Source organism: Sorghum bicolor, chromosome 10 (genome assembly GCF_000003195.3).
Source record: "Sorghum bicolor cultivar BTx623 chromosome 10, Sorghum_bicolor_NCBIv3, whole genome shotgun sequence".
Lineage (NCBI taxonomy): Eukaryota > Viridiplantae > Streptophyta > Magnoliopsida > Poales > Poaceae > Sorghum > Sorghum bicolor.
The window spans coordinates 55,569,310-55,591,526 of NC_012879.2; the positions used below are offsets into that span (position 1 = coordinate 55,569,310).

The following is a 22,217-nucleotide window of genomic DNA, read 5'->3' on the forward strand; positions in this document are numbered from 1 at the left end:
TCGAAATTACTGCCCCGCGCACACGTCACCATGCTTGAAAAGTTGAATTAAAAGTACTCACCGTGTTATTATTTACTCAACTATTAATTGGAAAAAGGCACGCTGGAGCTCAGCGCTAGCAGCTGACTGCCATAAGACCATGTTTGGCAGGTTCCGTACCGGCCTGAGACTCTGTTTAGTTTTCAATTTAAACTTCTCATCTCATTATATATACCCAATGTTTGGACACATACCTGGAGCATTAGATATAGAATGTGTTATAGTACCTAAAAACAAATGTGTTATAGTACCTAAAAACATTTTTTTCCTTTTTGTAAACTAAACAAGGTTTAAGAATCATATAAGAAACTCGACTAAAATGATTGGAATCTGGAAATAAAAACTGATCCATCGTTTCTGTTTTTTTTTTTAAACTCTGGAAGCAAGAATCAACTGAATCCTACTGTAGCTTCTAGTTTCCCAAGAAACGTTTCTTGATTATTATACTAAGTAGGGACATAAACAACTGAAACCCTGGGTTAGTGGGAAAAGGGAGCCACAGCACCTGTCCCTTTATTAGTAGTAATTAATATAAGCAACTGTGCCATTTTTGCATCTGGTCCTATATAAATAGAGACGTGGAGGCGTCCAAGACGCATTCGAGGCGACAGACATCGTCGTCCCAGCAAAGCACAGGCTCTCTCCCCGGTCACCCCTCTCGCTCACGAGTCACGAGCATCCCACCTCAGCTAGCTAGCTCCAGCAGCTCTCTATCTTCCCGACCAGGGCTTGGACATGGGTGCTCCGTTGGCCTCCTGGCCATGGGCAAGCCTCGGCTCCTACAAGGCAAGCAAGCACTGTGTCTGTCTGCTGTGTCTAATCATACATCCCGGCCGATTCATTCATCCGTTGCCCCCGCCATTGCTGATAGCTTGCACGCTGCTAGCTCTCTTGCTCATCATCATCATCATCGTCGGAAGACGATCGACGCAACGGATTATTACTGATCTTGGTTAATTTTTGGTTGTTTGTTTCGATCGACGGTCGACGTGCGTGCGTGCAGTACCTGTTGTACGGGCCTGTGGTGGCGCAGGCGTGGAGGGAGACGGGGAGCCTCCTGCCGCTGGCGCTGGGGTCGTCGTGGTGCCTGCACCTGCTGCTCCTCCTGGCGCTCCGCTCGCTCACCTTCCAGCTCTGGTTCTCCTACGGCAACATGCTCTTCTTCACCCGCCGCCGCCGCGTCGTCAAGGACGGCGTCGACTTCCGCCAGATCGACGCCGAGTGGGACTGGTAAGCATATACACTGTAATGACTATATACGTGCAGCAATCTACTACACGACGTGCTCTCCCTCCGCTTGCTGCCGGCCGGCCGGCTTCCTTCCGGCATGGCTGCTCATGGGTCATGCCCCTGCCCTGACAGAGTTCCTGCTAATTAACGTTCCCAGAAAAAAAAATCACTTGAAAGTTTTGTTTTCCATATAGGAACTCACGTTTATCTGGAACACGGCTGTCCATACAAGAACTATATTAAACTTTACTTGGAACATGACAGAAATAGGTCTTGTTTAGTTTCGAAAATTTTTTGGATTTCGCTATTGTAGAATTTTCGTTTTTATTTGACAAATATTGTCCAATCATAAACTACCTAGAATCAAAAGATTTATCTCGCGTTTTACAGACAAACTGTGTAATTAGTTTTTGTTTTTGTCTATATTTAATGCTTCATGCATGTGCACGTAAGATTCGATATGACGGTGAATCTTGAAAACTTTTTGAATTTCAAGGTGAACTAAACAAGACGATAGTAAGAAAATTAGTGCTAGTGCCAGCAAGGCCTTAAATGTTCCCAGCAGGAAAAAAACGCTTGAAAGTTGAAACTCACGTTTATCTGGAGCACGGTTATAGTACTTGTAGTTGTAGTACTCACAAGAATTATATTAGTTTTACTGAGAACATTATATTTGAAGTACGCAGTAAAAATACAATCATAGACCTAGTTCATGCCGTCCTTTTTCGTCTTTTGATTTTTGTTTCAACTCTGGAGGGAAAAAACGGGTGTGTGAGATTTTAATTGGCAGAACAGAAATAGTAAGAAAGTTAGTGCTAGTAGGTGCTAGTTCTGGTGCACGAGGGTGCTCAGGGCGTCCATATATGGCGTGTTCGCATAGTTCCCACCTGTTCACTATTTTTGTGACTGGGGCCCTGGACGAGCGGGCCGTTGGGGACTTGTTGGGGTCCGCATCATTCACGCCGGGACCTTGATTAGTTCTAAAAAATTGTGAAAAACAACACCGTGACATTTTCATTTTTATTTATCAAAAATTATCTAATTATAGAGTAAGTTTAAAAAATTTATCTCGCGATTTACAGACAAACTGTATAATTAGTTTTTATTTATATTTATATTTAATGTTATATGTATGTGCCACAAGATTTACGAAAATCTTGAAAAGTTTTGGATTTTTGGATGAACTAAACGATGCCTAAATGTGTTATACAGTTTTTTTTTCAATCCTCATGAGCTACTTGGTTGCTTTGCTCATCGATATAAACTCGACATATTCATGTTCATTCAGGCAGAATTATAGTAATGTCTAATGTCCTAATGATGTGGTGACTTGTTGTTGGTGGGGCTGACCCACCCTACGTGCATTCACATACGCAGGGATAACATGGTGATCCTGCAGACGCTAATCGCGGCGGCGGTGGTCGGCAGTCCGGCGTTCCCGGGCGTGTCGGAGGTCCGGGTGTGGGACCCGCGCGGGTGGGGTCTGGCCTTGCTCCTGCACGTGACCGTCTCGGAGCCCATCTTCTACTGGACCCACAGGGCGCTGCACCGGGCCCCACTCTTCAGCCACTACCACGCAAAGCACCACTCGTCCCCCGTCACGCAGCCGCTTACGGGTACGTACTTACGTCGTCATCCTGTTTGTGTCGCCCGGCGCAAAATTAATTATTTTGTTGAGAGCGCAAATTGATTAATTAATTAATTAACTAAATTAATGCGTGTGCTGCACTACGTACTGCAGCCGGGTTCGGCACGCCGGTGGAGGCGCTGCTCCTGACGCTGGCGATGGGGGCCCCGCTGGCAGGGGCGTTCCTGGCGGGCGCAGGGTCCGTGAGCCTGGTCTACGGCTATGTCCTCCTCTTCGACTACCTCCGGTGCATGGGGTACAGCAACGTGGAGGTCATATCCCACAAGACCTTCGCCGCCTTCCCGCCGCTCAGATACCTCATCTACACCGCCACGTAAGCCGCCATCCACTCTCTGTATAGTGCTCCTTTACTACTTATCGCCAAAGGCTGGCTTAGCGTACGTACACCACGTTGTCTTTTGTTTCTGTGTCATCTATATGTACATCAAAACCGGCCGGCCACCTACCTATATGATACGTATGAACCTGCTACTAGTAGCTAGTAGTACGTATACGTGCGTACGTACGTACACCACCATGAGGATCAAGGAGTCAAGTAAGTATACAATGCAAGGGGCCATACGGCAGCGCGTACGTACGTTGGCAAATTCGTAGTGCAACGAGAAAGCATTGGTTACGTTGGGATTCCATTTCCGCGGTGCATGCATGATTGCATAATAAAGCTACCAGCTGGGCCGACCTACATGCATGCTGGTCGTGACTAACTGCATGGCAGCGCCGTCCGTCCAACGACCAACACACAAAAGACGTACGCTACGGAATACTAAAACCGGTGACACACAGGACCCATGACTCCATGCATGCATGAGCCAGTCAGCCAGAGGAGACGAGACGGATGAGATGATGTTGCCAACCTTCCTTCCAACCACCCAATTTATGGGTTACTACTCCAGTAATCAATACTGCGATCAATAGCTACTACGTACTGTACTCCCAAACAGCCGAACCTCAGCCAGACATGCCTGCATTTAGACCACCGCACGCACGGACACGCACGCATATTGCAAGCTAAAAACAATGATCGTATACTGTACTAATAATACTACAGGCGCGGTCTACAACGGTTCATCTTTCCTGTGTCTGTCGACGGTCCACCCCTCACAGTAGGTCAAAGACCAAACAGATCGATCAGGACACCGCGCGCGCACACCGGACTGGTCCGGTCGCACAGATCACCAGCAGGAGCCACTGATCGGTGGGAATCATGAAATCTAGCTCCCGGCAACGACAGTGCCGTACGCATGTGCCGCCGGCCGCGCCTGGCTTTTTACTGCTTGCATTGCCGCCTACAGTATTCTACTATACGGCACAACATGTTTACATGTCCCTCTTCATTGCTGCTGGAGCCTAGCTAGCTGCACCTGCAGGTGCAGGCAGGAAGGGCCGGCGAGCCGCCTCGCCTGTCGCCGGCCATGTGCATGAGGTGTGTTTATGTGTTCGTACGGGCACCACGAGTGCCGCGCGGCAGGGCAGGCCCAAACGGGGTCGGCATTAGCAACCCGTGTCTGGCCCAATCAATGATCCTCGTACAGCACCGGGAGGGGGATCGAGGAGGGGGTTGCCACTGGGATGGTCCTCCTATATATATATATATATTATAGATGAGTTGTCCTTCAAATTGTTGCCCAAGGTCAAGATTCTAAAATACCTTACGTATGAGAACAAGGGAACATGCCGCATAAACGGGTGATTGCATTCGTGCATTGACTGGTGGGCAATGGTCTTGTTGCTGCAACAGCTGTACAGTATAAATTTGAGAAGCTTTTTTTTGTGTGTGTGTTACCAGTACTATAACTAGCTGCCTGATCACAATGCCGTCCGTTTGTGTTGTGGTGATTAACTTGCAGGTATTTAAGCCTGCACCACAGGGAGAAGGACTGCAATTTCTGCCTGTTCATGCCTCTGTTCGACGCCCTCGGCGGGACCATCAGCTCCAAATCGTGGGAGCTTCAGAAACAGGTCGACCAAGGTACTACGTACTCCAGATTTTGGTGCTAGTTGATAGCTTGATCCATGCTAATAACTACTCATCAAGCATGCATGGGATCGGATCATCTAGTAATTAGTTCACTATTTTTGGTTAATTTCAAAATTGATTTCACTGGTAGTAGTAATTTATAGTAGTACATGAACAGAAAAAAAAAGAAGGAAACTGATCGGCTCGGGTTGCTTTGCGAAAATATATATAGGCATGAACGACCGGGTGCCGGACTTCGTGTTCCTGGCGCACGTGGTGGACGTGGTGTCGTCGATGCACGTGCCGTTCGCGTTCCGGTCCTGCAGCTCGCTGCCGTGGTCCACCCACCTCGTGCTGCTCCCGCTCTGGCCCCTCGCCTTCGGCTTCATGCTCCTCCAGTGGTTCTTCTCCAAGACCTTCACCGTCACCTTCTACTTCCTCCGCGGCCGGCTCCACCAGACGTGGAGCGTCCCCAGATATGGCTTCCAGGTCACCCAAACTGATTGATGAATCCGATCGATCCTATATACACGTCCTGTTGATGACTGGGAAGGGAAACTGATTGCATCGCATGCGTATGTGTCTCTTGTTTCCGCTGTCAAACTGCAGTATTTCATCCCGTCGGCGAAGAAGGGCATCAACCGGCAGATCGAGCTCGCCATCCTTAGGGCAGACAAGATGGGCGTCAAAGTCATCAGCCTTGCTGCACTGAACAAGGTCGTCCATCGTCTCCTAGCTGTTCGTTGATTTCTGAACAGTGATATCTCGGCATGAGAACAAGCAGCGGATAAGAAAAATGGACTAGATGAACTAACCATCCAACATTATTGTATTCAATCTTCTCTCCTTATTTACCTGCAGAACGAGGCTCTCAACGGCGGCGGCACGCTGTTCGTGAGCAAGCACCCGAACCTGAGAGTGAGGGTGGTGCACGGCAACACCCTGACGGCGGCTGTGATCCTCAACGAGATCCCCAGCAACGTGAGGGAGGTGTTCCTCACCGGCGCCACGTCCAAGCTCGGCAGGGCCATCGCGCTCTACCTCTGCAGGAAGAAGATCAGGGTCTTGGTAAGTAGCTTATCCAACATGCCCAATTCACAATTGAGCTTGGATAGGTTGTACGTACATTCATAATCTGAAACAAAAACAATTTGGTACTAAGAAAGATGGATGGAATTGAATGCCCTGTGTTTCAGATGCTGACGCTTTCGACGGAGAGGTTCCTGAAGATCCAGAAGGAGGCGCCGTCAGAGTTCCAGCAGTTCCTCGTGCAGGTCACCAAGTATCAGGCGGCGCAGAGCTGCAAGGTACGTAGGATTATTTGCTGAAACCGTTCTCCATGGCATGTGATCATCGTCGTGGTGGCAGCGCGATATATACGTCCTGACGCCGGTGAACCGCGTGTGTGCGCAACCGCAATGCATGGCAGACATGGATCGTGGGCAAGTGGCTGTCGCCGCGGGAGCAGCGGTGGGCGCCGCCGGGGACGCACTTCCACCAGTTCGTGGTGCCGCCCATCATCGGCTTCCGGCGGGACTGCACCTACGGCAAGCTGGCCGCCATGAGGCTGCCCAAGGACGTGCAGGGGCTGGGCTCCTGCGAGTACACGATGGAGCGCGGGGTGGTGCACGCGTGCCACGCCGGCGGCGTCGTGCACTGCCTGGAAGGGTGGGAGCACCACGAGGTGGGCGCCATCGACGTCGACCGGATCGACGTCGTGTGGAAGGCGGCGCTCAAGCACGGGCTCACGCCGGCGTGACCGCGCGCGGGCGGCCCCCCGGTCCCCGGACGACGACGGAACGGGGAGAGATTGACGGCCCGCCGGAAATAATAACGCGTCATCATCTATTCGTTGTCGCATGGGCTGTTTGCGACGGGTGGCCAGGGTGTGTTACCGCCGTGTACTACCAGCTATATAAGCTAGCTGCCAATTACTGTACCATAGGTGCAATGCGGCAGAGTATATAGTACCAATATACTCCTAGTATGTATGTGTACGTACGAATACTGCAATATGGCCCGAAGCATGGGCTTCCGTTCCTTAGAAAATAGAAGAAATCACGTCGGTCTGTACTGCCCATTGGGCTCTCAAGTGACGTTGGCTAGTCCAAACGGCCCACACAAGGACAGCTTTCATGTCTATTCTGAGGTAGAAAAAAAAGTTAATTATATGTTAAACTATTTTAAGTTTAACTAAGTTTATTAAAAAATAATATCAACAGTCATTAGAGCATCTCCGACCATTTGGCAAAATTTATTTCTCAAATCTTGTTGTTTGCCAACTCCCAAAATAATATGAAGAGAAAAAAATCTCATCTCCAACAGTTTAGCAAAATTTGTTTCTAAAAACCCAAAAAACCGGTAACGAAACGAAGAACCCCGCTAAGCAGGAGGAGAAAGACCGATACCAAGCATGGAGCCGATGCGCATATCTACGCGCTAGACAGAGAGATATGTCAAGTTAGAAAAGATAGAAAATTGGGATACCAAACTGTTATAGAGGGTTTTTTCTTATTTTGCTAAAAAAAATATGGATGAGCGCTAGACAGAGAGATATGTCAAGTTAGAAAAGATGGGGAATTGGGATACCAAACTGTTATAGAGGGTTTTTTCTTATTTTGCTAAAAAAAATATGGATGAGAAGTCATTCGCCAAACTGTTGGAGATGCTTTATCATTCCAAATATGCAAAAATATGTTCCAACAACACTTGGCTGAGCTCTTCTTTGTGCCATCTTTATTTCCGGCAAGGTCTCTTTGCGGGTTAGGTTTCATCTACCCCGACAAGCTTAGAAGAAAGAGGATCTATGGGTAGCAAGCCAAAGTAGTGTTTGTTGTGGGCGTGGTATGAGGTGAGGCGATAGTGGCACTACTAGTCGAGCAAACACTACTTTCTAAGCTCTTAGAAGAAAGAGGATCTATGGGTAGCAAGCCAAACTAGTGTTGGTTGTGGGCGTGGGCATATGGTATGAGGTGAAGCGATAGTGGCACTACCAGTCGAGCAATGGGAGATGACAGTTGGGCAAGGCAAGAGTGGATGCGTCAAGGTGAGCCTAGCGAAGCGGGGTTAGTGTTGAAGTGGCAGGCGGCGAGGAGCCGTCTGAGATAGTGGAGTGGGGAACGGATGAAGGGGTCGAGGAGTCTAATTAATCTATCATCAGCACATTATTGTAGCATTTAAGACTAAACATAGGCTAACTAGCTAGGTTTAAAAAATTCATCTTGTGATTTCCAACTAAACTTTTTATATATATATTTAATACTTCATATATGCGTCCAAACATTCGATGTGATAGATGATTTTTTTTTGGGTTGAAAACTAAACAAGGCCTAATTGTGAATGGTCAAAAAAAAACTTTGAGTACATTGGCCCTAAACAAACCATGTGTGGGCTAGACAGAGATCCGATACAAGAGCTGTGAGACATGCTCCAAGCCGGCACTTAGGACTTGGACCAATTGTGCTCTCGGCCGGACGGCCATGAACCCCCATGCCATTGCCATCGCAGCTCACCAGCTGTCCAGCTCCCTCCTCTCTCTGCGTTTCGTGGGCCCGAGCGTGGCCCGGTTAGCCCATGATGGTAGCGAAATTCTCGTGCCGAGTTTGAAACCCGACGCAGCGAGTACGAGTTGGGCCCGTCGGCCTGAAGCAGCGTCCGTGTCGTGATCGTGACAATGTGTTACGTTAGCCAACTGATGGAACGGAAAACTATTACTTCAACGTATATACAACACTAATAAAGTATGTTCAATAAAGAAGCATATATGTGAAAACTTGATATATCTAAAAATCTTTTGCAGAAAAAACGTATTCATCAGTAAAAGTTTGATGACAAGTAAATGAAAGCGGAGCTAGTAGTATGGACGAATAATAAAAGACAATGACTGTATGATAACTATCTCCAACAATCGTCACCCAAAATAAAAAACCCATTTGTAATTGGGTAGCACTACAGGTTAAAGTTTCCATATCTATTTTTAGTCTTCTTGAACAACAAAACCTAAAAACAACACTCTCTTCAAATAGGTCTCGAAGAGAAAGGATACCCAAATTTAGATTATGCCTCTCCTGATGCCTAAAATAGATCTTCTATATGAGTACTTTATTGGAGGTTATAAGTATTATATTAGAGACCTCTTTTGGGTTTGGACTCCTAAATAGGTCGAGACAGAAGCAAATGCATGACCTGATGACCGTTTGGTTTTTGTATGGGTGACCCTTCTGTCGCTCTATCACTAGCAAACTGTTTTACGGCGGACGTTACTAGTTTTACTCTCACTAGCAAACCAGTTTTCTTTTTTTTTTCTAACAAGAAAGAAAAGCGCATAAAAATCAGAGCAGACGTTCAAACTCGAACACACCTGGCTCTAAAGTATGCTTTAGCACGCTTCCGTAACCTACCTTAAATTTCACCACGCCTGTCTGTCCTTTTGCTTCACAGCACAGATTGGACCGCAAGAGCGTGCACCAATACACCATGGCCAAACCGCCAAAAGCACCTCTATGAACGGTAAATGACTTTGCCAGGGTTATATGACAGTTTAGAGCCGTTTACTTTGTCTATAAAACAAATGGTGACCAGCTATCATTTTAGGGTTCATTATATAAATCTAGCTAAAGTTTATATAGAGCTTTGTAGTCACGACGACATTGCAAGAAAAGTAAGAAAACAATGACTAGTGCTTCTTGTGAAGCGATGACCGGTGGAGATGCTGAAGCGTGAAGGCAACAAAAAGTGCCAAAAAAGTCTCGTCAGCTCAAGAAAGGCCAAAAAAAAAAAAACCTCATGAGCTGTCGTCTGCAGCTCTCCGATTCATATCCATCTGCTTTTGGCTTGCGAGTTTCCATCACGAATTCGCCAATATGGAATTCATTTCTCTCTAGTAATATCTCATTCATCGGGTCATCTCATGAAGGAAATCATCATTGCAGACATTGCTACTTCGACTCCTGCCAATCTGCACTTGAATTATAAATTGAATAGATTTACATCTCAATTAACTTACGGTTGCAACGCAGGCAATGTACAGCTGGGGTCCAATGATAATACTCCCTAACTGCAAATTTTATACATCATATTTGTTGCCAATAAAAATTATTTATATATTATTTTCATGCCTTGGCCCTTTGGGACTAGTAGAGGAACTACTCCCCCCCAAACAATATTGTTTGCTAATAAATTTATTTATGCATTATTTGCATGCCTTGACCCTTGTTTAGTTAGGCATTGTTTAGTTCACCTCAAAAACTATATTTTTTAAAGATTTCACGTCACATCAAATCTTGCGGCACATGCATAAAGCATTAAATATAGATAAAAACAAAAACTAATTGCAAAGTTTGTCTGTAAATTGCGAGATAAATTTTTTAAGCCTAGTTACTCTATAATTGGACAATATTTGTCAAATAAAAACGAAAGTGACATAGTACCCCAACCCAAAAAATTTTGGGAACTAAACAAGGCCTTAGCAAAAAATTTTGAATTTGGCTACGGTAACAATTTTGTTTGTATTTAGTAATTATTATCTAACTATAAAATTAGTTACAAACAAACTGTGAGAAACTACTTCCCTAAACAGCAAGAAGCGGACAAAAAGGCAGAAAGCCAAAAAGGGAGCCTCCTTTTCCAAGTTCAAAATTCGAAATCTCCTAGAGAAACCGAAACCACCATAAAAACCACCCACCCCACCCACCCACCGTCATCGCCGCACAAGCGCACGCCCTCCTCGCCGCGGACCAACTCCCAAACCCCCACCCGGCTCCCACCCCACCCACAAGAGCCCAACGCGAGCGGCGGCCATGGTGCGGTGCAGCAACGGCCTGCTGGGCCTCCTGAACGCGGGGGTTCTGGTCCTCGCGGTCGTCGCGCTGGGGGGCGGCGCGTGGCTCAGCCACCGCGCGTCCACCACCGACTGCGAGCGGTTCCTGGAGCGGCCCGTCATCGCGCTGGGGGTGCTCCTCCTCGTGCTCTCCCTCGCGGGACTCGCGGGCGCGCTCTGCCGCGCCTCCTGCCTCCTCTGGCTCTACCTCCTCGCGCTCTTCCTCCTCATCCTGCTCCTCTTCGCCTTCACCGTCTTCGCCTTCGTCGTCACCAACCGCGGCGCCGGGTGGGTCGTCTCCGGCAGGGGGTACAAGGAGTACCGCCTTGGGGACTACTCCACCTGGCTGCAGAGGAGGGTCGAGAACTCGCAGAACTGGGCCAAGATCCGCAGCTGCCTCCAGGACGGCAAGGTGTGCGAGAAGCTCGCGGCCAGGAAGGAGACGGTCGCCCAGTTCGTCAACAGCAACCTCTCCCCGATCCAGGTATAGACACCGATTGCTTAGTTCTCCACGTTCTAAGTATTCCTGGATTGTTGAATTTGTACCGAATTGCTGATTCTGTTATGCATTTCACTTTCGCGGTAGAGGAAGTTTAGCTAAAACAGTGTGCCTCTAAGGGATTAGATTTTTGGTAGATTCATCGATTTATTATAGATCTCGTCAATCATCATAATCCTGTTGGTTTCGCGCAATTTGCGGAGGAACTTGTGAACGTCGATTTCAAGTTTTTATTCTGTTAGAGTTTACGAGGTTATAATGATGGGCGACAGGCTTATCTGTTAGTGCACATGGAGTTGGTACTGCTTGGTACTGTTTGGTGAATTTTGCATAGGACCCTTACAAAAACAGTTTAGATTCCAGTTTTCACAAGTTTGAGCATGTACCCCCATGATTCATATGCTACATTGTTAATTAATTTGTTATTTCCACTTGCATTATCTTTGAGCGTGGCTGCAGTTGCTTGGCTATAGGTACTTTAAGCAGTTTCTGAGTGCAGCGGGCGGTTATGTTTATGTCAATTTGTTGGTAAAGAACATAATTTTTTTTATGGCAGTGACCAATGAGTTGTTGTTTCTCTATGCCACGGCATTTCAGTTCATGCGAACTGTACCCCCACTATTCATATGCTGCATTGTTGGTTAATTCCCGAGTTCCTTTTCAGTTATCTTTGAGTGTGGCTGTAGTTACTTGGCTATAGGTCCAGAAAGCAATTTCTGACTGCATTGCATGGTTATACCAGTTCATTGGTAAAGATCAATTAAAGTCTTTAAATAGTGACTATAATAAATTGATGTTTCTGGTAAATTTCATCGCACGTCCATGTAATACATTGTTCTGATAAAGCAAGAGCAATATGATATAATTCCATAAATGCTAAATGGTAATTTGTTTTGCATCTGGGCATATGTTCTTCTGCTGAATAAATTTTGTATGATCCTTGTACCAAGAGGTGCCGCTGATTGTAAATTGGACTTGGAGGTACCAAACCCCAAGTTATAATTGTATTGTGTCTTCTGAAATTTGGCATTGGTCTATCAATGAGATATGATGACTTGCTGAACTTAGTCTTCCTTTGCCTCAGATTGTCATGTTAGCTTTTGTGACCTACCAATAAATGATGCTGACGTTTGATAGACCTTCCTTATCAGTACCATAATATGTGGACCCCTCCCTGTTTTTAGCGCACTAGTGCTACACTTAATTTGGCCTCCATAAGTATATACTGATTACTATCTGCAACTGTCATTGTGTACTGCTAATTGCAGTACCTCTTATATGAAGTTTCTGCCATTTTATGGTTATATTGGCTTTAGCATGGCAACGTAGGGGCATCATACTATTGGTTTGTGGAGCAGGTGTACTCTTACATGCAAACCATCTTGTTTATATGATCAAAATGTGTCTACTTCAGCCTTAACTTCATGAGCCATATGTTCACTAAACATAGGAGTTCTGTCAGTTTTGTCTGCAATCTTGGAAATGTTGCTCCGGATGATAGTGTTTTTGTCTGAGCTGTTAGCTGACATTTGGAATTCTAATTTCTGCAATGTCCCTCCATTGACATTTGCCTTGCAAATGTGTACACCTAAATAAAGAATTTATCATTGATGTTCATTCTTGTAATTTACTGAATCCCACATGGCCAGTCTGTTGACCATGCTCTATGATCACTTCACAGCCCTAAGCAATATTCTACTCCACCCAGTTGAAACATTTTGCTTGAACTTTACACATTTTCATTCAATAAAGAAACTGATTTCTATGCAGCTAATAAACCTATCTTATGTCCAGTCTGGATGCTGCAAGCCACCGACAGGTTGCAACTTCACCTACCAGAGCGAGACTGTCTGGATCAAGCCCGCTGGCTTCAACACTACAAGTACAACTGACGACCCCGACTGCACCACATGGTCGAACGACCAGACCGTGCTCTGCTACGACTGCATGGCCTGCAAGGCAGGCGTGCTCGCCAACCTGAAGAACGACTGGAAGAAGATCGCCACCGTCAATATCATCTTCCTGATCTTCCTCATCGTCGTCTACTCCGTTGGGTGCTGCGCGTTCAGGAACAATCGGCAGGACAACTCGTACCCGGCCTGGAAATGAGGTGCGCGTGGCAATGTATAGGTTGTTTAGTGTTTCGGTGAGCTCGGTTCGCGCCTGTGTCTAGCAAGCTACCGTATGTATTAATGTGCTCGGGTCATGTCACTTGTTGATGCTGTTTTGCCCGCGAACGCATGATGATAGCGTCTGAAGGCTATTATATTATCGAGATATGTGTCGAAAAAATTAGGCGTATTCTGCTGCTGCGTATCTTGAGTTTTAACGCTTCTGTTCGAATGTGCACTGATGAAAACTTCGTGGGTTCCTTTGGGAAAATTATTGTGCTGAAGTTTCATCGAAAAAGTACCTTTAAACTGCTGGGACAAATGTTGGATGCTTCTGAGATGGGAGCACGCTTCACAGACTTCAACAAAGATGGGGAATATTTTCATCTACTGAAGCATACACCGGAATTTACACTTGGACACGACAGTATTCTACAATGTTTTTTGAAAGAAAAGAAAAAATAAAACGAATTTACATCAATAATTCGGTTGACCTTTGCCGCCTAGTACCACTATTCAGACTGAGGCATCTACATGTGCCATATCCTCGGACTCGGAGTTATAAAAATTTGTTTTTTGATCGTGATTTTAATAAAAAGACAGGTCACTACAGTAGACATAGCGGTTTATTGTTGATGTAATTGTCCCGCTCAATGCATTACAGAGAAATCGCAGCGCCGATAACATCATAACCACCGAAGCAATTGATCATTGTCACCTTTTACTCGAACACCAGGAACATGAGTGTGACGAAGTGAGCGGTCATGCCAATGTGCTACCCAGAAACTTTCATCCGCCTACCCGTGCAAGTACATGAGAGGATGGAGTTTTAGAGCACCAACAACGCAAGCATACACCGGTTGTAGTCCCAATAAAAAGTAATGCTCCATGTAAGCAAGCTCTAGCATTTTTAAGGGCTTCCCCAACGCGCCATGTTGGATGGGAGTTTACATAGATGCTTGTAGAGGTACCGTTGTCCTCGTCAGAGAAAAGCTGCGCTTAGCAAAATTGACCGAAATTAATTTATTGAAAAAAATAACTCAAAGCGACATGAAGCTACGTACTCTATGCCAATTTGCATGGCAAGATCAACATATATGCAACCTCTGCAAAAGTTAAAATCATTATTACTGAATATAATTGGTTTTGAACGTAAACCACACTAGCTTGCATGGAGGGAGCAAATATAGCTAGCAGATCAATGATCTTTTTGGTATTTTCCACTCCTTTTCCCCTCTTTCTGTGTTGGCAATGAGTGGCCATAAGTGAGACTAAATTGGCACCCATTTCTATATTCATCTACAATAGCATGTTGTCCCTTTCCTCCCCGAGTCGCCGTACAACAGTAGCTGTGTCTAGCTAGCTTACACATGTCCCACTAATGAAGCGAGACAAAACCCTGATCAGTTCTTCACCATTACGTCTACCACGAGCTCGGAGATCCGTCCTCTCTAATCGCCGTCAGATCGCCGCCCATGACCTTGTTTCATGATGCATTTCCTTCTCGATCTTCTGAACCAGGAATCATTATGATTCTCCCATGTCTTGAGAAGGATCCCTAGGTAAATAAAGCGACAAAAAGTTTAGGCACACACTGTGTACGTGTAGCAAAACGAAGTTGCGAAATAAAATAGAGTAGTCTTTTATTCAACCTATCTACAAAATGCAATACAAAAAGAAGCATATACCGGAGGAAGGCGGATCTCTGCACGGCTGCCGAGACGCGGCGGAGCACATCGACCTGGGCGCGCAGATGGACGACGTAGTCCATGGTTTCGCGGAGCAGCGCGGCGTCGTCCATCATGGCGGCGGCGTTCCCTCCGGGTATCACCTTCCGGAGCGCCATTGTCCTCCTCCGCACCAGCCTCCTCGCGACGTCGTCGTCGCAGCTCGCCGCGGCAGCGGCACCAGAAGCAGCTGCGTAGGCGGCGCCCCTGAGGATCCTCCTCTTCGCGTCGACGCGCCTCCTCATTACCCGCCTCCTGCAGCACGCGGTCTTCCACACCTTGCACGTGCCGCCGCCGGGGCTGTGGTGGCTGGAGCTGGACGCCGCGGCGGCGGCGGCCAAGATGGTCTTGGGCCACCTCGCGCGCCCGCTGCCGGCGGCTGCGGCCGCTGCCATGGCGACGTCGGCGGAGCACTTGACGGCGCGCTTCCGCTCCTGGAGGCTCATGGCGGCGTCGAAGGAGCACGCCCGGAGGCCCAGGAGCAGGTTCCTGAGCAGGCCTTGCTTGAAGGCGGCCATGGCGCCGCCTTTGCTTGCCGTGCTAGCGGCGGCGTTAGGGCCTCGCATGTTGTTTCTCTTGTCGTTTTGCCTGAGCTGAGGAAGATGAATGGTACTATGATTCGAGTAATAATGTTGCTTGAATGCTGATATCAAAGGGGGGCTCTCATGGCTGTTTATATACGCGTGTACATGGCTTGGCCGGCCGGCCCCGGCCGGCATGTTGTGTGTGGCTCCGACGACATGGCATGTGGCTGAGACGGAACATGCGTGTTATCTCCCATGGACGCGTGGTTATGTTTATACCTCTGTAATAATCGAACGGAAGAACGTGCTCGTCGCCTCTTGTTTAATGGGCTACTGTCGGAGAATCGGATTAATTATTAGATGCATGCATGTCAGCATGTGGCCGGAAGAAATTAAACCACAAGTGCAATGCTCCACGTTGTAATTAAGAGATGGGAGTAAACTATAACCAGCTGCCAACCAAATCCAAAGCATAGTGATAGGTAGGTAACATGCATGCATGCACAATTGGTCTTGGCTAGCTCTTGGGGTACTGGTTAGCTAGCCATACATGGATGGATGCAATGTTGACTGTACTGCAAAAACAAGATGTCCACAAACCTGCTGTCAGTGCGAGCTATGTACGTGCATGTGCCGAAAACCGATGGAGAGAGGTAGCGTCGCGTTCGAAAGGTTAAATTTGCATCGATCGCTGCTGGCTCGCTCTCCATGTGTCATGGCAGCACATGGCTGCTTGCTTGCTCCATATGTGCGCTGGCTTGGCACTTGGCACTTGGCAGCGCCCTAGACGGCAGTACCCCGGCGAGGGGGAGACGCGCCGGATATGGAGGCTGTGTTGACGTGCATGTGATGGGCTCTCTGTAATTAATGTGCTGGCGAGTACCGTACCTCATGCATCATCATCAACATCATCATCGCCGTCATCATCTCATCTCTAATTAATCTCTTCCTCTAGGGTACGTGTTTGTCATCATCGGCCGGCACGTGTGTAGATAGCTAGGAAAAGAAGACTTGATGATGTGGCGAGCATGGTAGTAATAACTTGCATGGTAGGCGTAGACGTACAGTCGTCGGGCATGCATATGGACAGCAAGATGGTCGGAGTAGTTAGCATGCATGCATGTAGACGCTAGCTCTGGGACGGAAATTTCCTGGAAACCGGGGGCCGGCCGGCGCGATGTATGGCGGCCGCGCCGGCCGGCAGCGGCAGCGGCAGCTGATCGTCCCCTTTTGCTTGAACCGCGGCGTGCCCCGAGAAAGGCAGGCAGGCAGATCGCTGACGCTGACTCACATGCATGCATGCATGGCCAGATTCACATGGACGCGTCGTCTGTTCGCGCACTGGGAATGAACTTCGTACGTGCGTGGGCCGGCCGGGAGCACACATGATGACATGAACCTTTCGTTTTTCAGATCGACACGGTACCGGCGGGCACGCTTCGGAGTTACGGCGCGCCGCCTGTTTAGGCGAGGGGGCTGCATGCAGTCGAAAGGCGGCACATTGCCTCTGCCTACCTCGATGTCTTCTTGCTTGTGTTTTTAGCACGTGGTAATCTCTCTTAGTTTATTGGTACTACTAGTTTATAATACTGTATGACAGTAAACCACTTTGGAAAAGAGAGGGGGAAATAACATGGTGACTGACGCGCGTGTAGTATATTGCACACCACCACTAGCTTATCATATTCTTATCCTGCATCACATCGGACTATGAAAGTCGACATGACACATCTACTATACTACTCCCTGGACACACACATGATCGGTATCCTTCATAAAGTTTGCACCATGATCACCACCGCATTAACCTAGATACTTACTCCTGTTCCTAACACTACAACGTACTCGGAAAGGGGGTCGTAGAAAGCATAATAATGCAGAGGCTGTACGTGTACGTACGTACACCAGGTAGATGTGGAGGAGTCGTCCGAGATGGTCCCGTACGCCGTGTATATACATACGATCATGCATGACAGGCAGTACGTGTCCGGCGCAGATGGTGGAGCAAGAATACGGAGCCACACAATGGCACAAGAAAAAGCAAAGAGGCAGCTTGCGATCGTGCTGTAGTGGATCGTGTATTATTGTACCGCCGGCCGGCCGGGCTAGAATTGCGCAAGCAAGCTAAGGCCCAGCGTCCACGTGTCCGGGGTCGTCGTCAGTCGTGGCGCGCCAGCAGCCGCATGCAGGGATGGGGCGATGGGCGTGGCCGGACACAGACACACCCACATGGGATTGGCCAATTTGCCATGCCATGGCCATTGGCCTGCTCGGCTGCTCCTCACTGACATGACTCCACTCGTCAGGGCTACAGCCAGTCTCAGTGAGTTTCACATTTATTAGAGCGTTATGTTAGTAAAACTATACCTTTTACATGAAACGAAGATGAAAAAGAAGAAAGTAGTTTTACCATGATGAAACTTCGCGGGCGTTGTTTTCCATACGGTGAAACGGGATGAAATCCCCACTGATGGCTAAATCGTTTCATCATTTTGTATGTAATCTAATCATTTTGCAGTAATTCAATGCTTTGTCCAGCTTAGAAAACATCAAGGTGAAACTTATGCATTGCGGAGGTTGTTCCATTATTTGTTTGCCCTGTAACAGTGCATTAAAACGGGTCACTAACACTCGTCGTAGTCCTGTATACTCTCACGCTCTTGCAGCTTGCGATAAATTCATAACTCTCCGTGCAAAAGAAAGAACATGCGCTTGTTCATGCGAGAAATTAAATCCGTGTAGCCCTCTAGGCCGGCCTTGTCTGAGCTGCAGTTTTTCAACGTGTCTGTGCGTTACTATATACTACTAGTACAATATTTTGAAGAAACGACGCGCGCGACTGGGTGCGCTAGCTTGTTTCAATTCTCCTTGCATATATGGAACTAGAGTCCAAAACCCTAATTAATCAGCTCATCAGCGCCGCAAGATGACGACACGAGCTGATTGAGTTCGTCGTCGAGACATGCGGGACGTGTCTGGTACGGCCGTGTCTCTGCGCCGAATCCATGCATGCACGCCGCAGCGTCTCTGTTCTCCGTTCCAGCAAGCATAGCAGCCAGGTTCTCGTTCCTGTTTTCGTAATGGAAACGGAAACAAGAATTTAAGGTATTATTTTATAGTGTAGAAATAAAAATATTTATGTTTTCGAAACGTAGTCGTTCTCAAAACATGTAATATGAAAACGGGAACGTATGTTTCCGTTTCTAGGCTGCTAAGGGTTAAAGGCTTCACACTGCCTGGAATCAGCACAAAAGATCGTAGTCGTTGGCATATATATGCACAGTCGCGTCGCCGGCAAACAGTAGAGCTCGTCGCCACGGCCATGGCGTCGCGCTCGATCGGTGCGGCCAACGGCTGGATATGACCGTCTCTGCGACAAAAAGAAAAAATAAATAAATAAATCCTGAAGTAACCAAAGCTATCGATAGAAGCTGGCAGAGCAGTTGAACACGTCGCAGCTGGCGTTCACGTAATCACGACATTATTCCGCGGGTGTGCAGGAGGCGAGGTATTATGAATGTCCTTCCGAGGAACATTTCACCGGAGGTGTCGTAGAATCTAAAATACAAAATGATAATTTTAAAGTAATAAAATATAAAATGTCAAAATTTTCTGAGTCATATTTAAAATACAGAATTTATTGTCCTTACAAGAGCTTCTTGAGGCTCTTTTTGGTTTTTTTTTGTTTCTTGAGGCTAAAATATAAAATGGAGAATAACCACATCTTTACCAAAATTTTTGTATGGTGTTTAATTCTATTTTGCAAAATAATGAATCAAAACGTAAAAATTTTTAGAAAAAAATAAAACTAAACACCCCCTATATCTGAATTTTGTAAAAGCACCCTGTTTTTATCGTTCCATGCACTAATACACGCCTGAATTATTCAAACCAGCCATGCTGGTCACTACTTACCACTCGCCTGTACTGACTATGTCTGAGTTATGACTTGTATATATAAAAGTGCTGGTAAATTACTTGTTCGGTCCAGTTTTTTTTTTTTTTGAGCTTTGATTTCGTCAGTAATAGGACTGATCAAACCAAGTGAGCTAGTCGTAGCTGGCGTTCAAGCTCGTTCTCCTTGCAGTCAAAACAGTTTGGCGCGACCTGGCGCGCATCGCTTCGCGCCCGCCGTGCCGTCCACTACCTCTACTACCACTCAGCACGAACGAACTCAAACTCACCGTGTCAAGCAGGAAGGCCATGGCGAGCGCCTCCTGCGCAGTTCCAGGCCCATGCTCGTCGTCGGCCGTCAAGAACACCATGGGCGACGAAACGAAGCGGAGCTCCTCCACGGTCACCGTCGCGGTGCTGGTCCTGGCGTCCTGCCACGCGGCTCTCGCGGTCTCCAATCTCTCCGCGCCGCACGACGACGACCCAGCGGCATCGCGCGGCGTGGAGCCGGTAGGGTACCTGGCCTCCATGGTCTCCACGGTGGTCGCGGCGTACGTGGCCTCGGCCGCGTGCGGCGCCTGGGGTCGTCGACGGCGGCTGCTGCGCGTCGAGGGTCTCCTCGCGGAGGCGCGGCGCACGTGGGCGCGGCCCGCGGCGACGGCGCTGTACATCGAGCTCCTCACGACGGCCATGGCGTCGCTCCTGCTCACGCTCCGGGCGTTCCTAGGCGCAGCCGGCGGCGCGGCCGTGGGGCTCCTGACGGCGTCCGGGTCGGTGGCGCTGGTGGGGTGGCTCGCGCCGGTGCTGTTCGCGCACTCGGACATCGCGTGCAGGATGAGCCTCGTGGTCGCCGTCGTTGAGGAGGAGGAGGATGAAAGGTACGCGGGCCGCGCGGCGGTGCACAGGGCCGAGGCGCTCGTCGCTGGGCGCAGCAGGGTGCGCGGCTTCGCCGTTGGGTTAGCGGCCGCCGCTATCGAGCAGGTGCCGGCGTGGCTCTGCGGTGACGGCGCGCCGGCGCTGGTGCTCGCGCCGGCGGTTCTCGCGGCCAAGATCGCCGCGTGCTGCGCCTGCGCGGCGTTCTACTACGATTGCCGGAGGCGGCATGACGGCAGGGTCGGTGACGGTGGTGGTGGTGGTGCGTTGAAGCTTGATGAAGGGACGTCGTCGAAATGTTGTGAGATTGATGATGCCTGGGACATGGCAGATGAATGTGAGGCCGAAGAACATTGGAGCGCCTTCGCGTGCTTGAGGCTCACGTAGGCAAGGCTGAATGGCTGATCGGCGACGGAATTTGCTGCTAGGGTGTGTTTGCGGCTTTGTGCACTTTGTCTGGTTCCGGTTATATATGCTTGCATAGGCGGAGCTCCGCACACTGGGGCAGCTGCCCCACCTACCGCCGGCATGGCTCCCTACTCCTAGCTTCTCCTTCCCTGCTGTGTGCAGCGCTATTTTTTTGACTCTGACACAAGGAAGACTGAAGGAACGTACAGCAAGGACTATGAGCCTCCGACTGATGCCTACTCCTGGACCATGGCCCAAACCCAATAAATAGATAACTCCCAAATGGAAGTCTCAATAGGTAATACCAACAGTATCAAAATGTCTGACGTCTATTTGAGCAAGAGCAACACATCAAAATAAATGAATATTTATTCTTCATCTTGTGGAGGAATTCTTCTGTCTTCTGAAAATAAACCTCAATGCACAAAGTTATAGATTGTAGGTGACCATTTATTAGGCACTTAAAGTCTCATTTATGTGACATCAATAAAAATATGCCTACAATCACATATGTCTGTGCCCCACCAAAAATTTCGTGTGAGCTCCGCCAATGCTTGTTTGTTCATCAACATGCTCGAGAGGAAACGACGGCGGATTTGTAATGGGCTGCGTTGCTGCGGTTCAAACTGTTATATATGACCCATTGACTACTTCGGCAGATATAACTTGTGAGGTTCTTCATTTCAAAGCCTATTTTACTGTTATTATTATTTTTTGGTTCAAGAAGAGGGAAGGTGATGTTTAAGTGAACCGCGATGAATTTGAAAACCTCAAGTTTTTTTTTGTTGAACATACATTTGATCACCATAGCACGCATACTCCTGTGTTGGTGCACAAAAAACCAAACATAATAACTAAGCAGCATTTGGCCGAGGTCATCGCTTCATTTTGTCTGTCAAGAAACGGGATCAATGGTTCATTCTGTTCGAAATTGTATACCAAGTTGTATCTAGGTCCTGGTGGCCAATGACTTGGCCGCTGTACATTATGAGTAATGGAGAATGCTTCTATGTTAAAAAAAAAAGAAACGGGATCAATGGCGATGACTCCTAGTACATGTTTTTTAGATGGAACAGTGGCGGGCTCAGTTGGTAGTTTGGATAGGCCCAAGACTACACTAAAATTTGGTCCAAAACTGAACTAGTACTTATCATCTGAATGTCTGTCTGTCTGTCTGTTCCACTCATAAAAAAAAGAATCTGAATGCCTGTCTATACGCAAGAGAAGCCTAAGGGCAACACAATGTATATAGACTAAGTAATTTATATGAGCAACTTTTATGTTAGTGAATAATAGCTATTGTTGTCTCTACAATATTTCAGTCAACAACTAGTCTATAAAGTGGGTCTTATATAAGATAAAAAATTATTTCTCTTTGCAATCCTATGCAAAGCCAAGAAAGAGAGAGTGAGGAGTGAGAAAAAGTAATAATTTTTATTCTCTATGGGTAGTCCATAAGCTTATAGGTACCTTTTGCTATGGACTCCTC

At 47.6% G+C, this 22,217-nt stretch overlaps 3 protein-coding genes across 3 annotated transcripts; 2 read left to right on the forward strand and 1 right to left on the reverse strand.

Moving 5' to 3' along the window:
- LOC8058441 (protein ECERIFERUM 3) lies at positions 637-7,043 on the forward strand. The gene is made up of 10 exons (XM_002437338.2): positions 637-825; positions 1,043-1,269; positions 2,647-2,885; positions 3,011-3,230; positions 4,765-4,886; positions 5,107-5,363; positions 5,484-5,591; positions 5,736-5,942; positions 6,071-6,181; positions 6,304-7,043. Exons 1-10 carry the CDS (start codon positions 775-777, stop codon positions 6,631-6,633), a joined length of 1,872 nt encoding a protein of 623 aa, XP_002437383.1. The 5' UTR covers positions 637-774; the 3' UTR covers positions 6,634-7,043.
- LOC8058442 (tetraspanin-8) lies at positions 10,580-13,507 on the forward strand. Its single transcript, XM_002437339.2, has 2 exons — positions 10,580-11,176; positions 12,986-13,507. Exons 1-2 carry the CDS (start codon positions 10,673-10,675, stop codon positions 13,298-13,300), a joined length of 819 nt encoding a protein of 272 aa, XP_002437384.1. The 5' UTR covers positions 10,580-10,672; the 3' UTR covers positions 13,301-13,507.
- LOC8058443 (transcription factor IBH1-like 1) lies at positions 13,826-15,742 on the reverse strand. The gene is made up of 2 exons (XM_002438726.2): positions 14,991-15,742; positions 13,826-14,860 (listed from the first exon to the last, which is right to left on the reverse strand). Exons 1-2 carry the CDS (start codon positions 15,593-15,595, stop codon positions 14,830-14,832), a joined length of 636 nt encoding a protein of 211 aa, XP_002438771.2. The 5' UTR covers positions 15,596-15,742; the 3' UTR covers positions 13,826-14,829.

Coding starts and splice junctions, on each gene's coding strand:
- LOC8058441 (XM_002437338.2), top strand. CDS start 775: ATGGGTGCTCCGTTGGCCTCCTGGCCATGGGCAAGCCTCGGCTCCTAC. Junction 826..1,042: donor CAAGCCTCGGCTCCTACAAG/GCAAGCAAGCAC, acceptor GCGTGCGTGCAG/TACCTGTTGTACGGGCCTGT. Junction 4,887..5,106: donor TCAGAAACAGGTCGACCAAG/GTACTACGTACT, acceptor AAATATATATAG/GCATGAACGACCGGGTGCCG.
- LOC8058443 (XM_002438726.2), bottom strand. CDS start 15,595: ATGCGAGGCCCTAACGCCGCCGCTAGCACGGCAAGCAAAGGCGGCGCC. Junction 14,861..14,990: donor CAGAGATCCGCCTTCCTCCG/GTATATGCTTCT, acceptor TTATTTACCTAG/GGATCCTTCTCAAGACATGG.
- LOC8058442 (XM_002437339.2), top strand. CDS start 10,673: ATGGTGCGGTGCAGCAACGGCCTGCTGGGCCTCCTGAACGCGGGGGTT. Junction 11,177..12,985: donor GCAACCTCTCCCCGATCCAG/GTATAGACACCG, acceptor TCTTATGTCCAG/TCTGGATGCTGCAAGCCACC.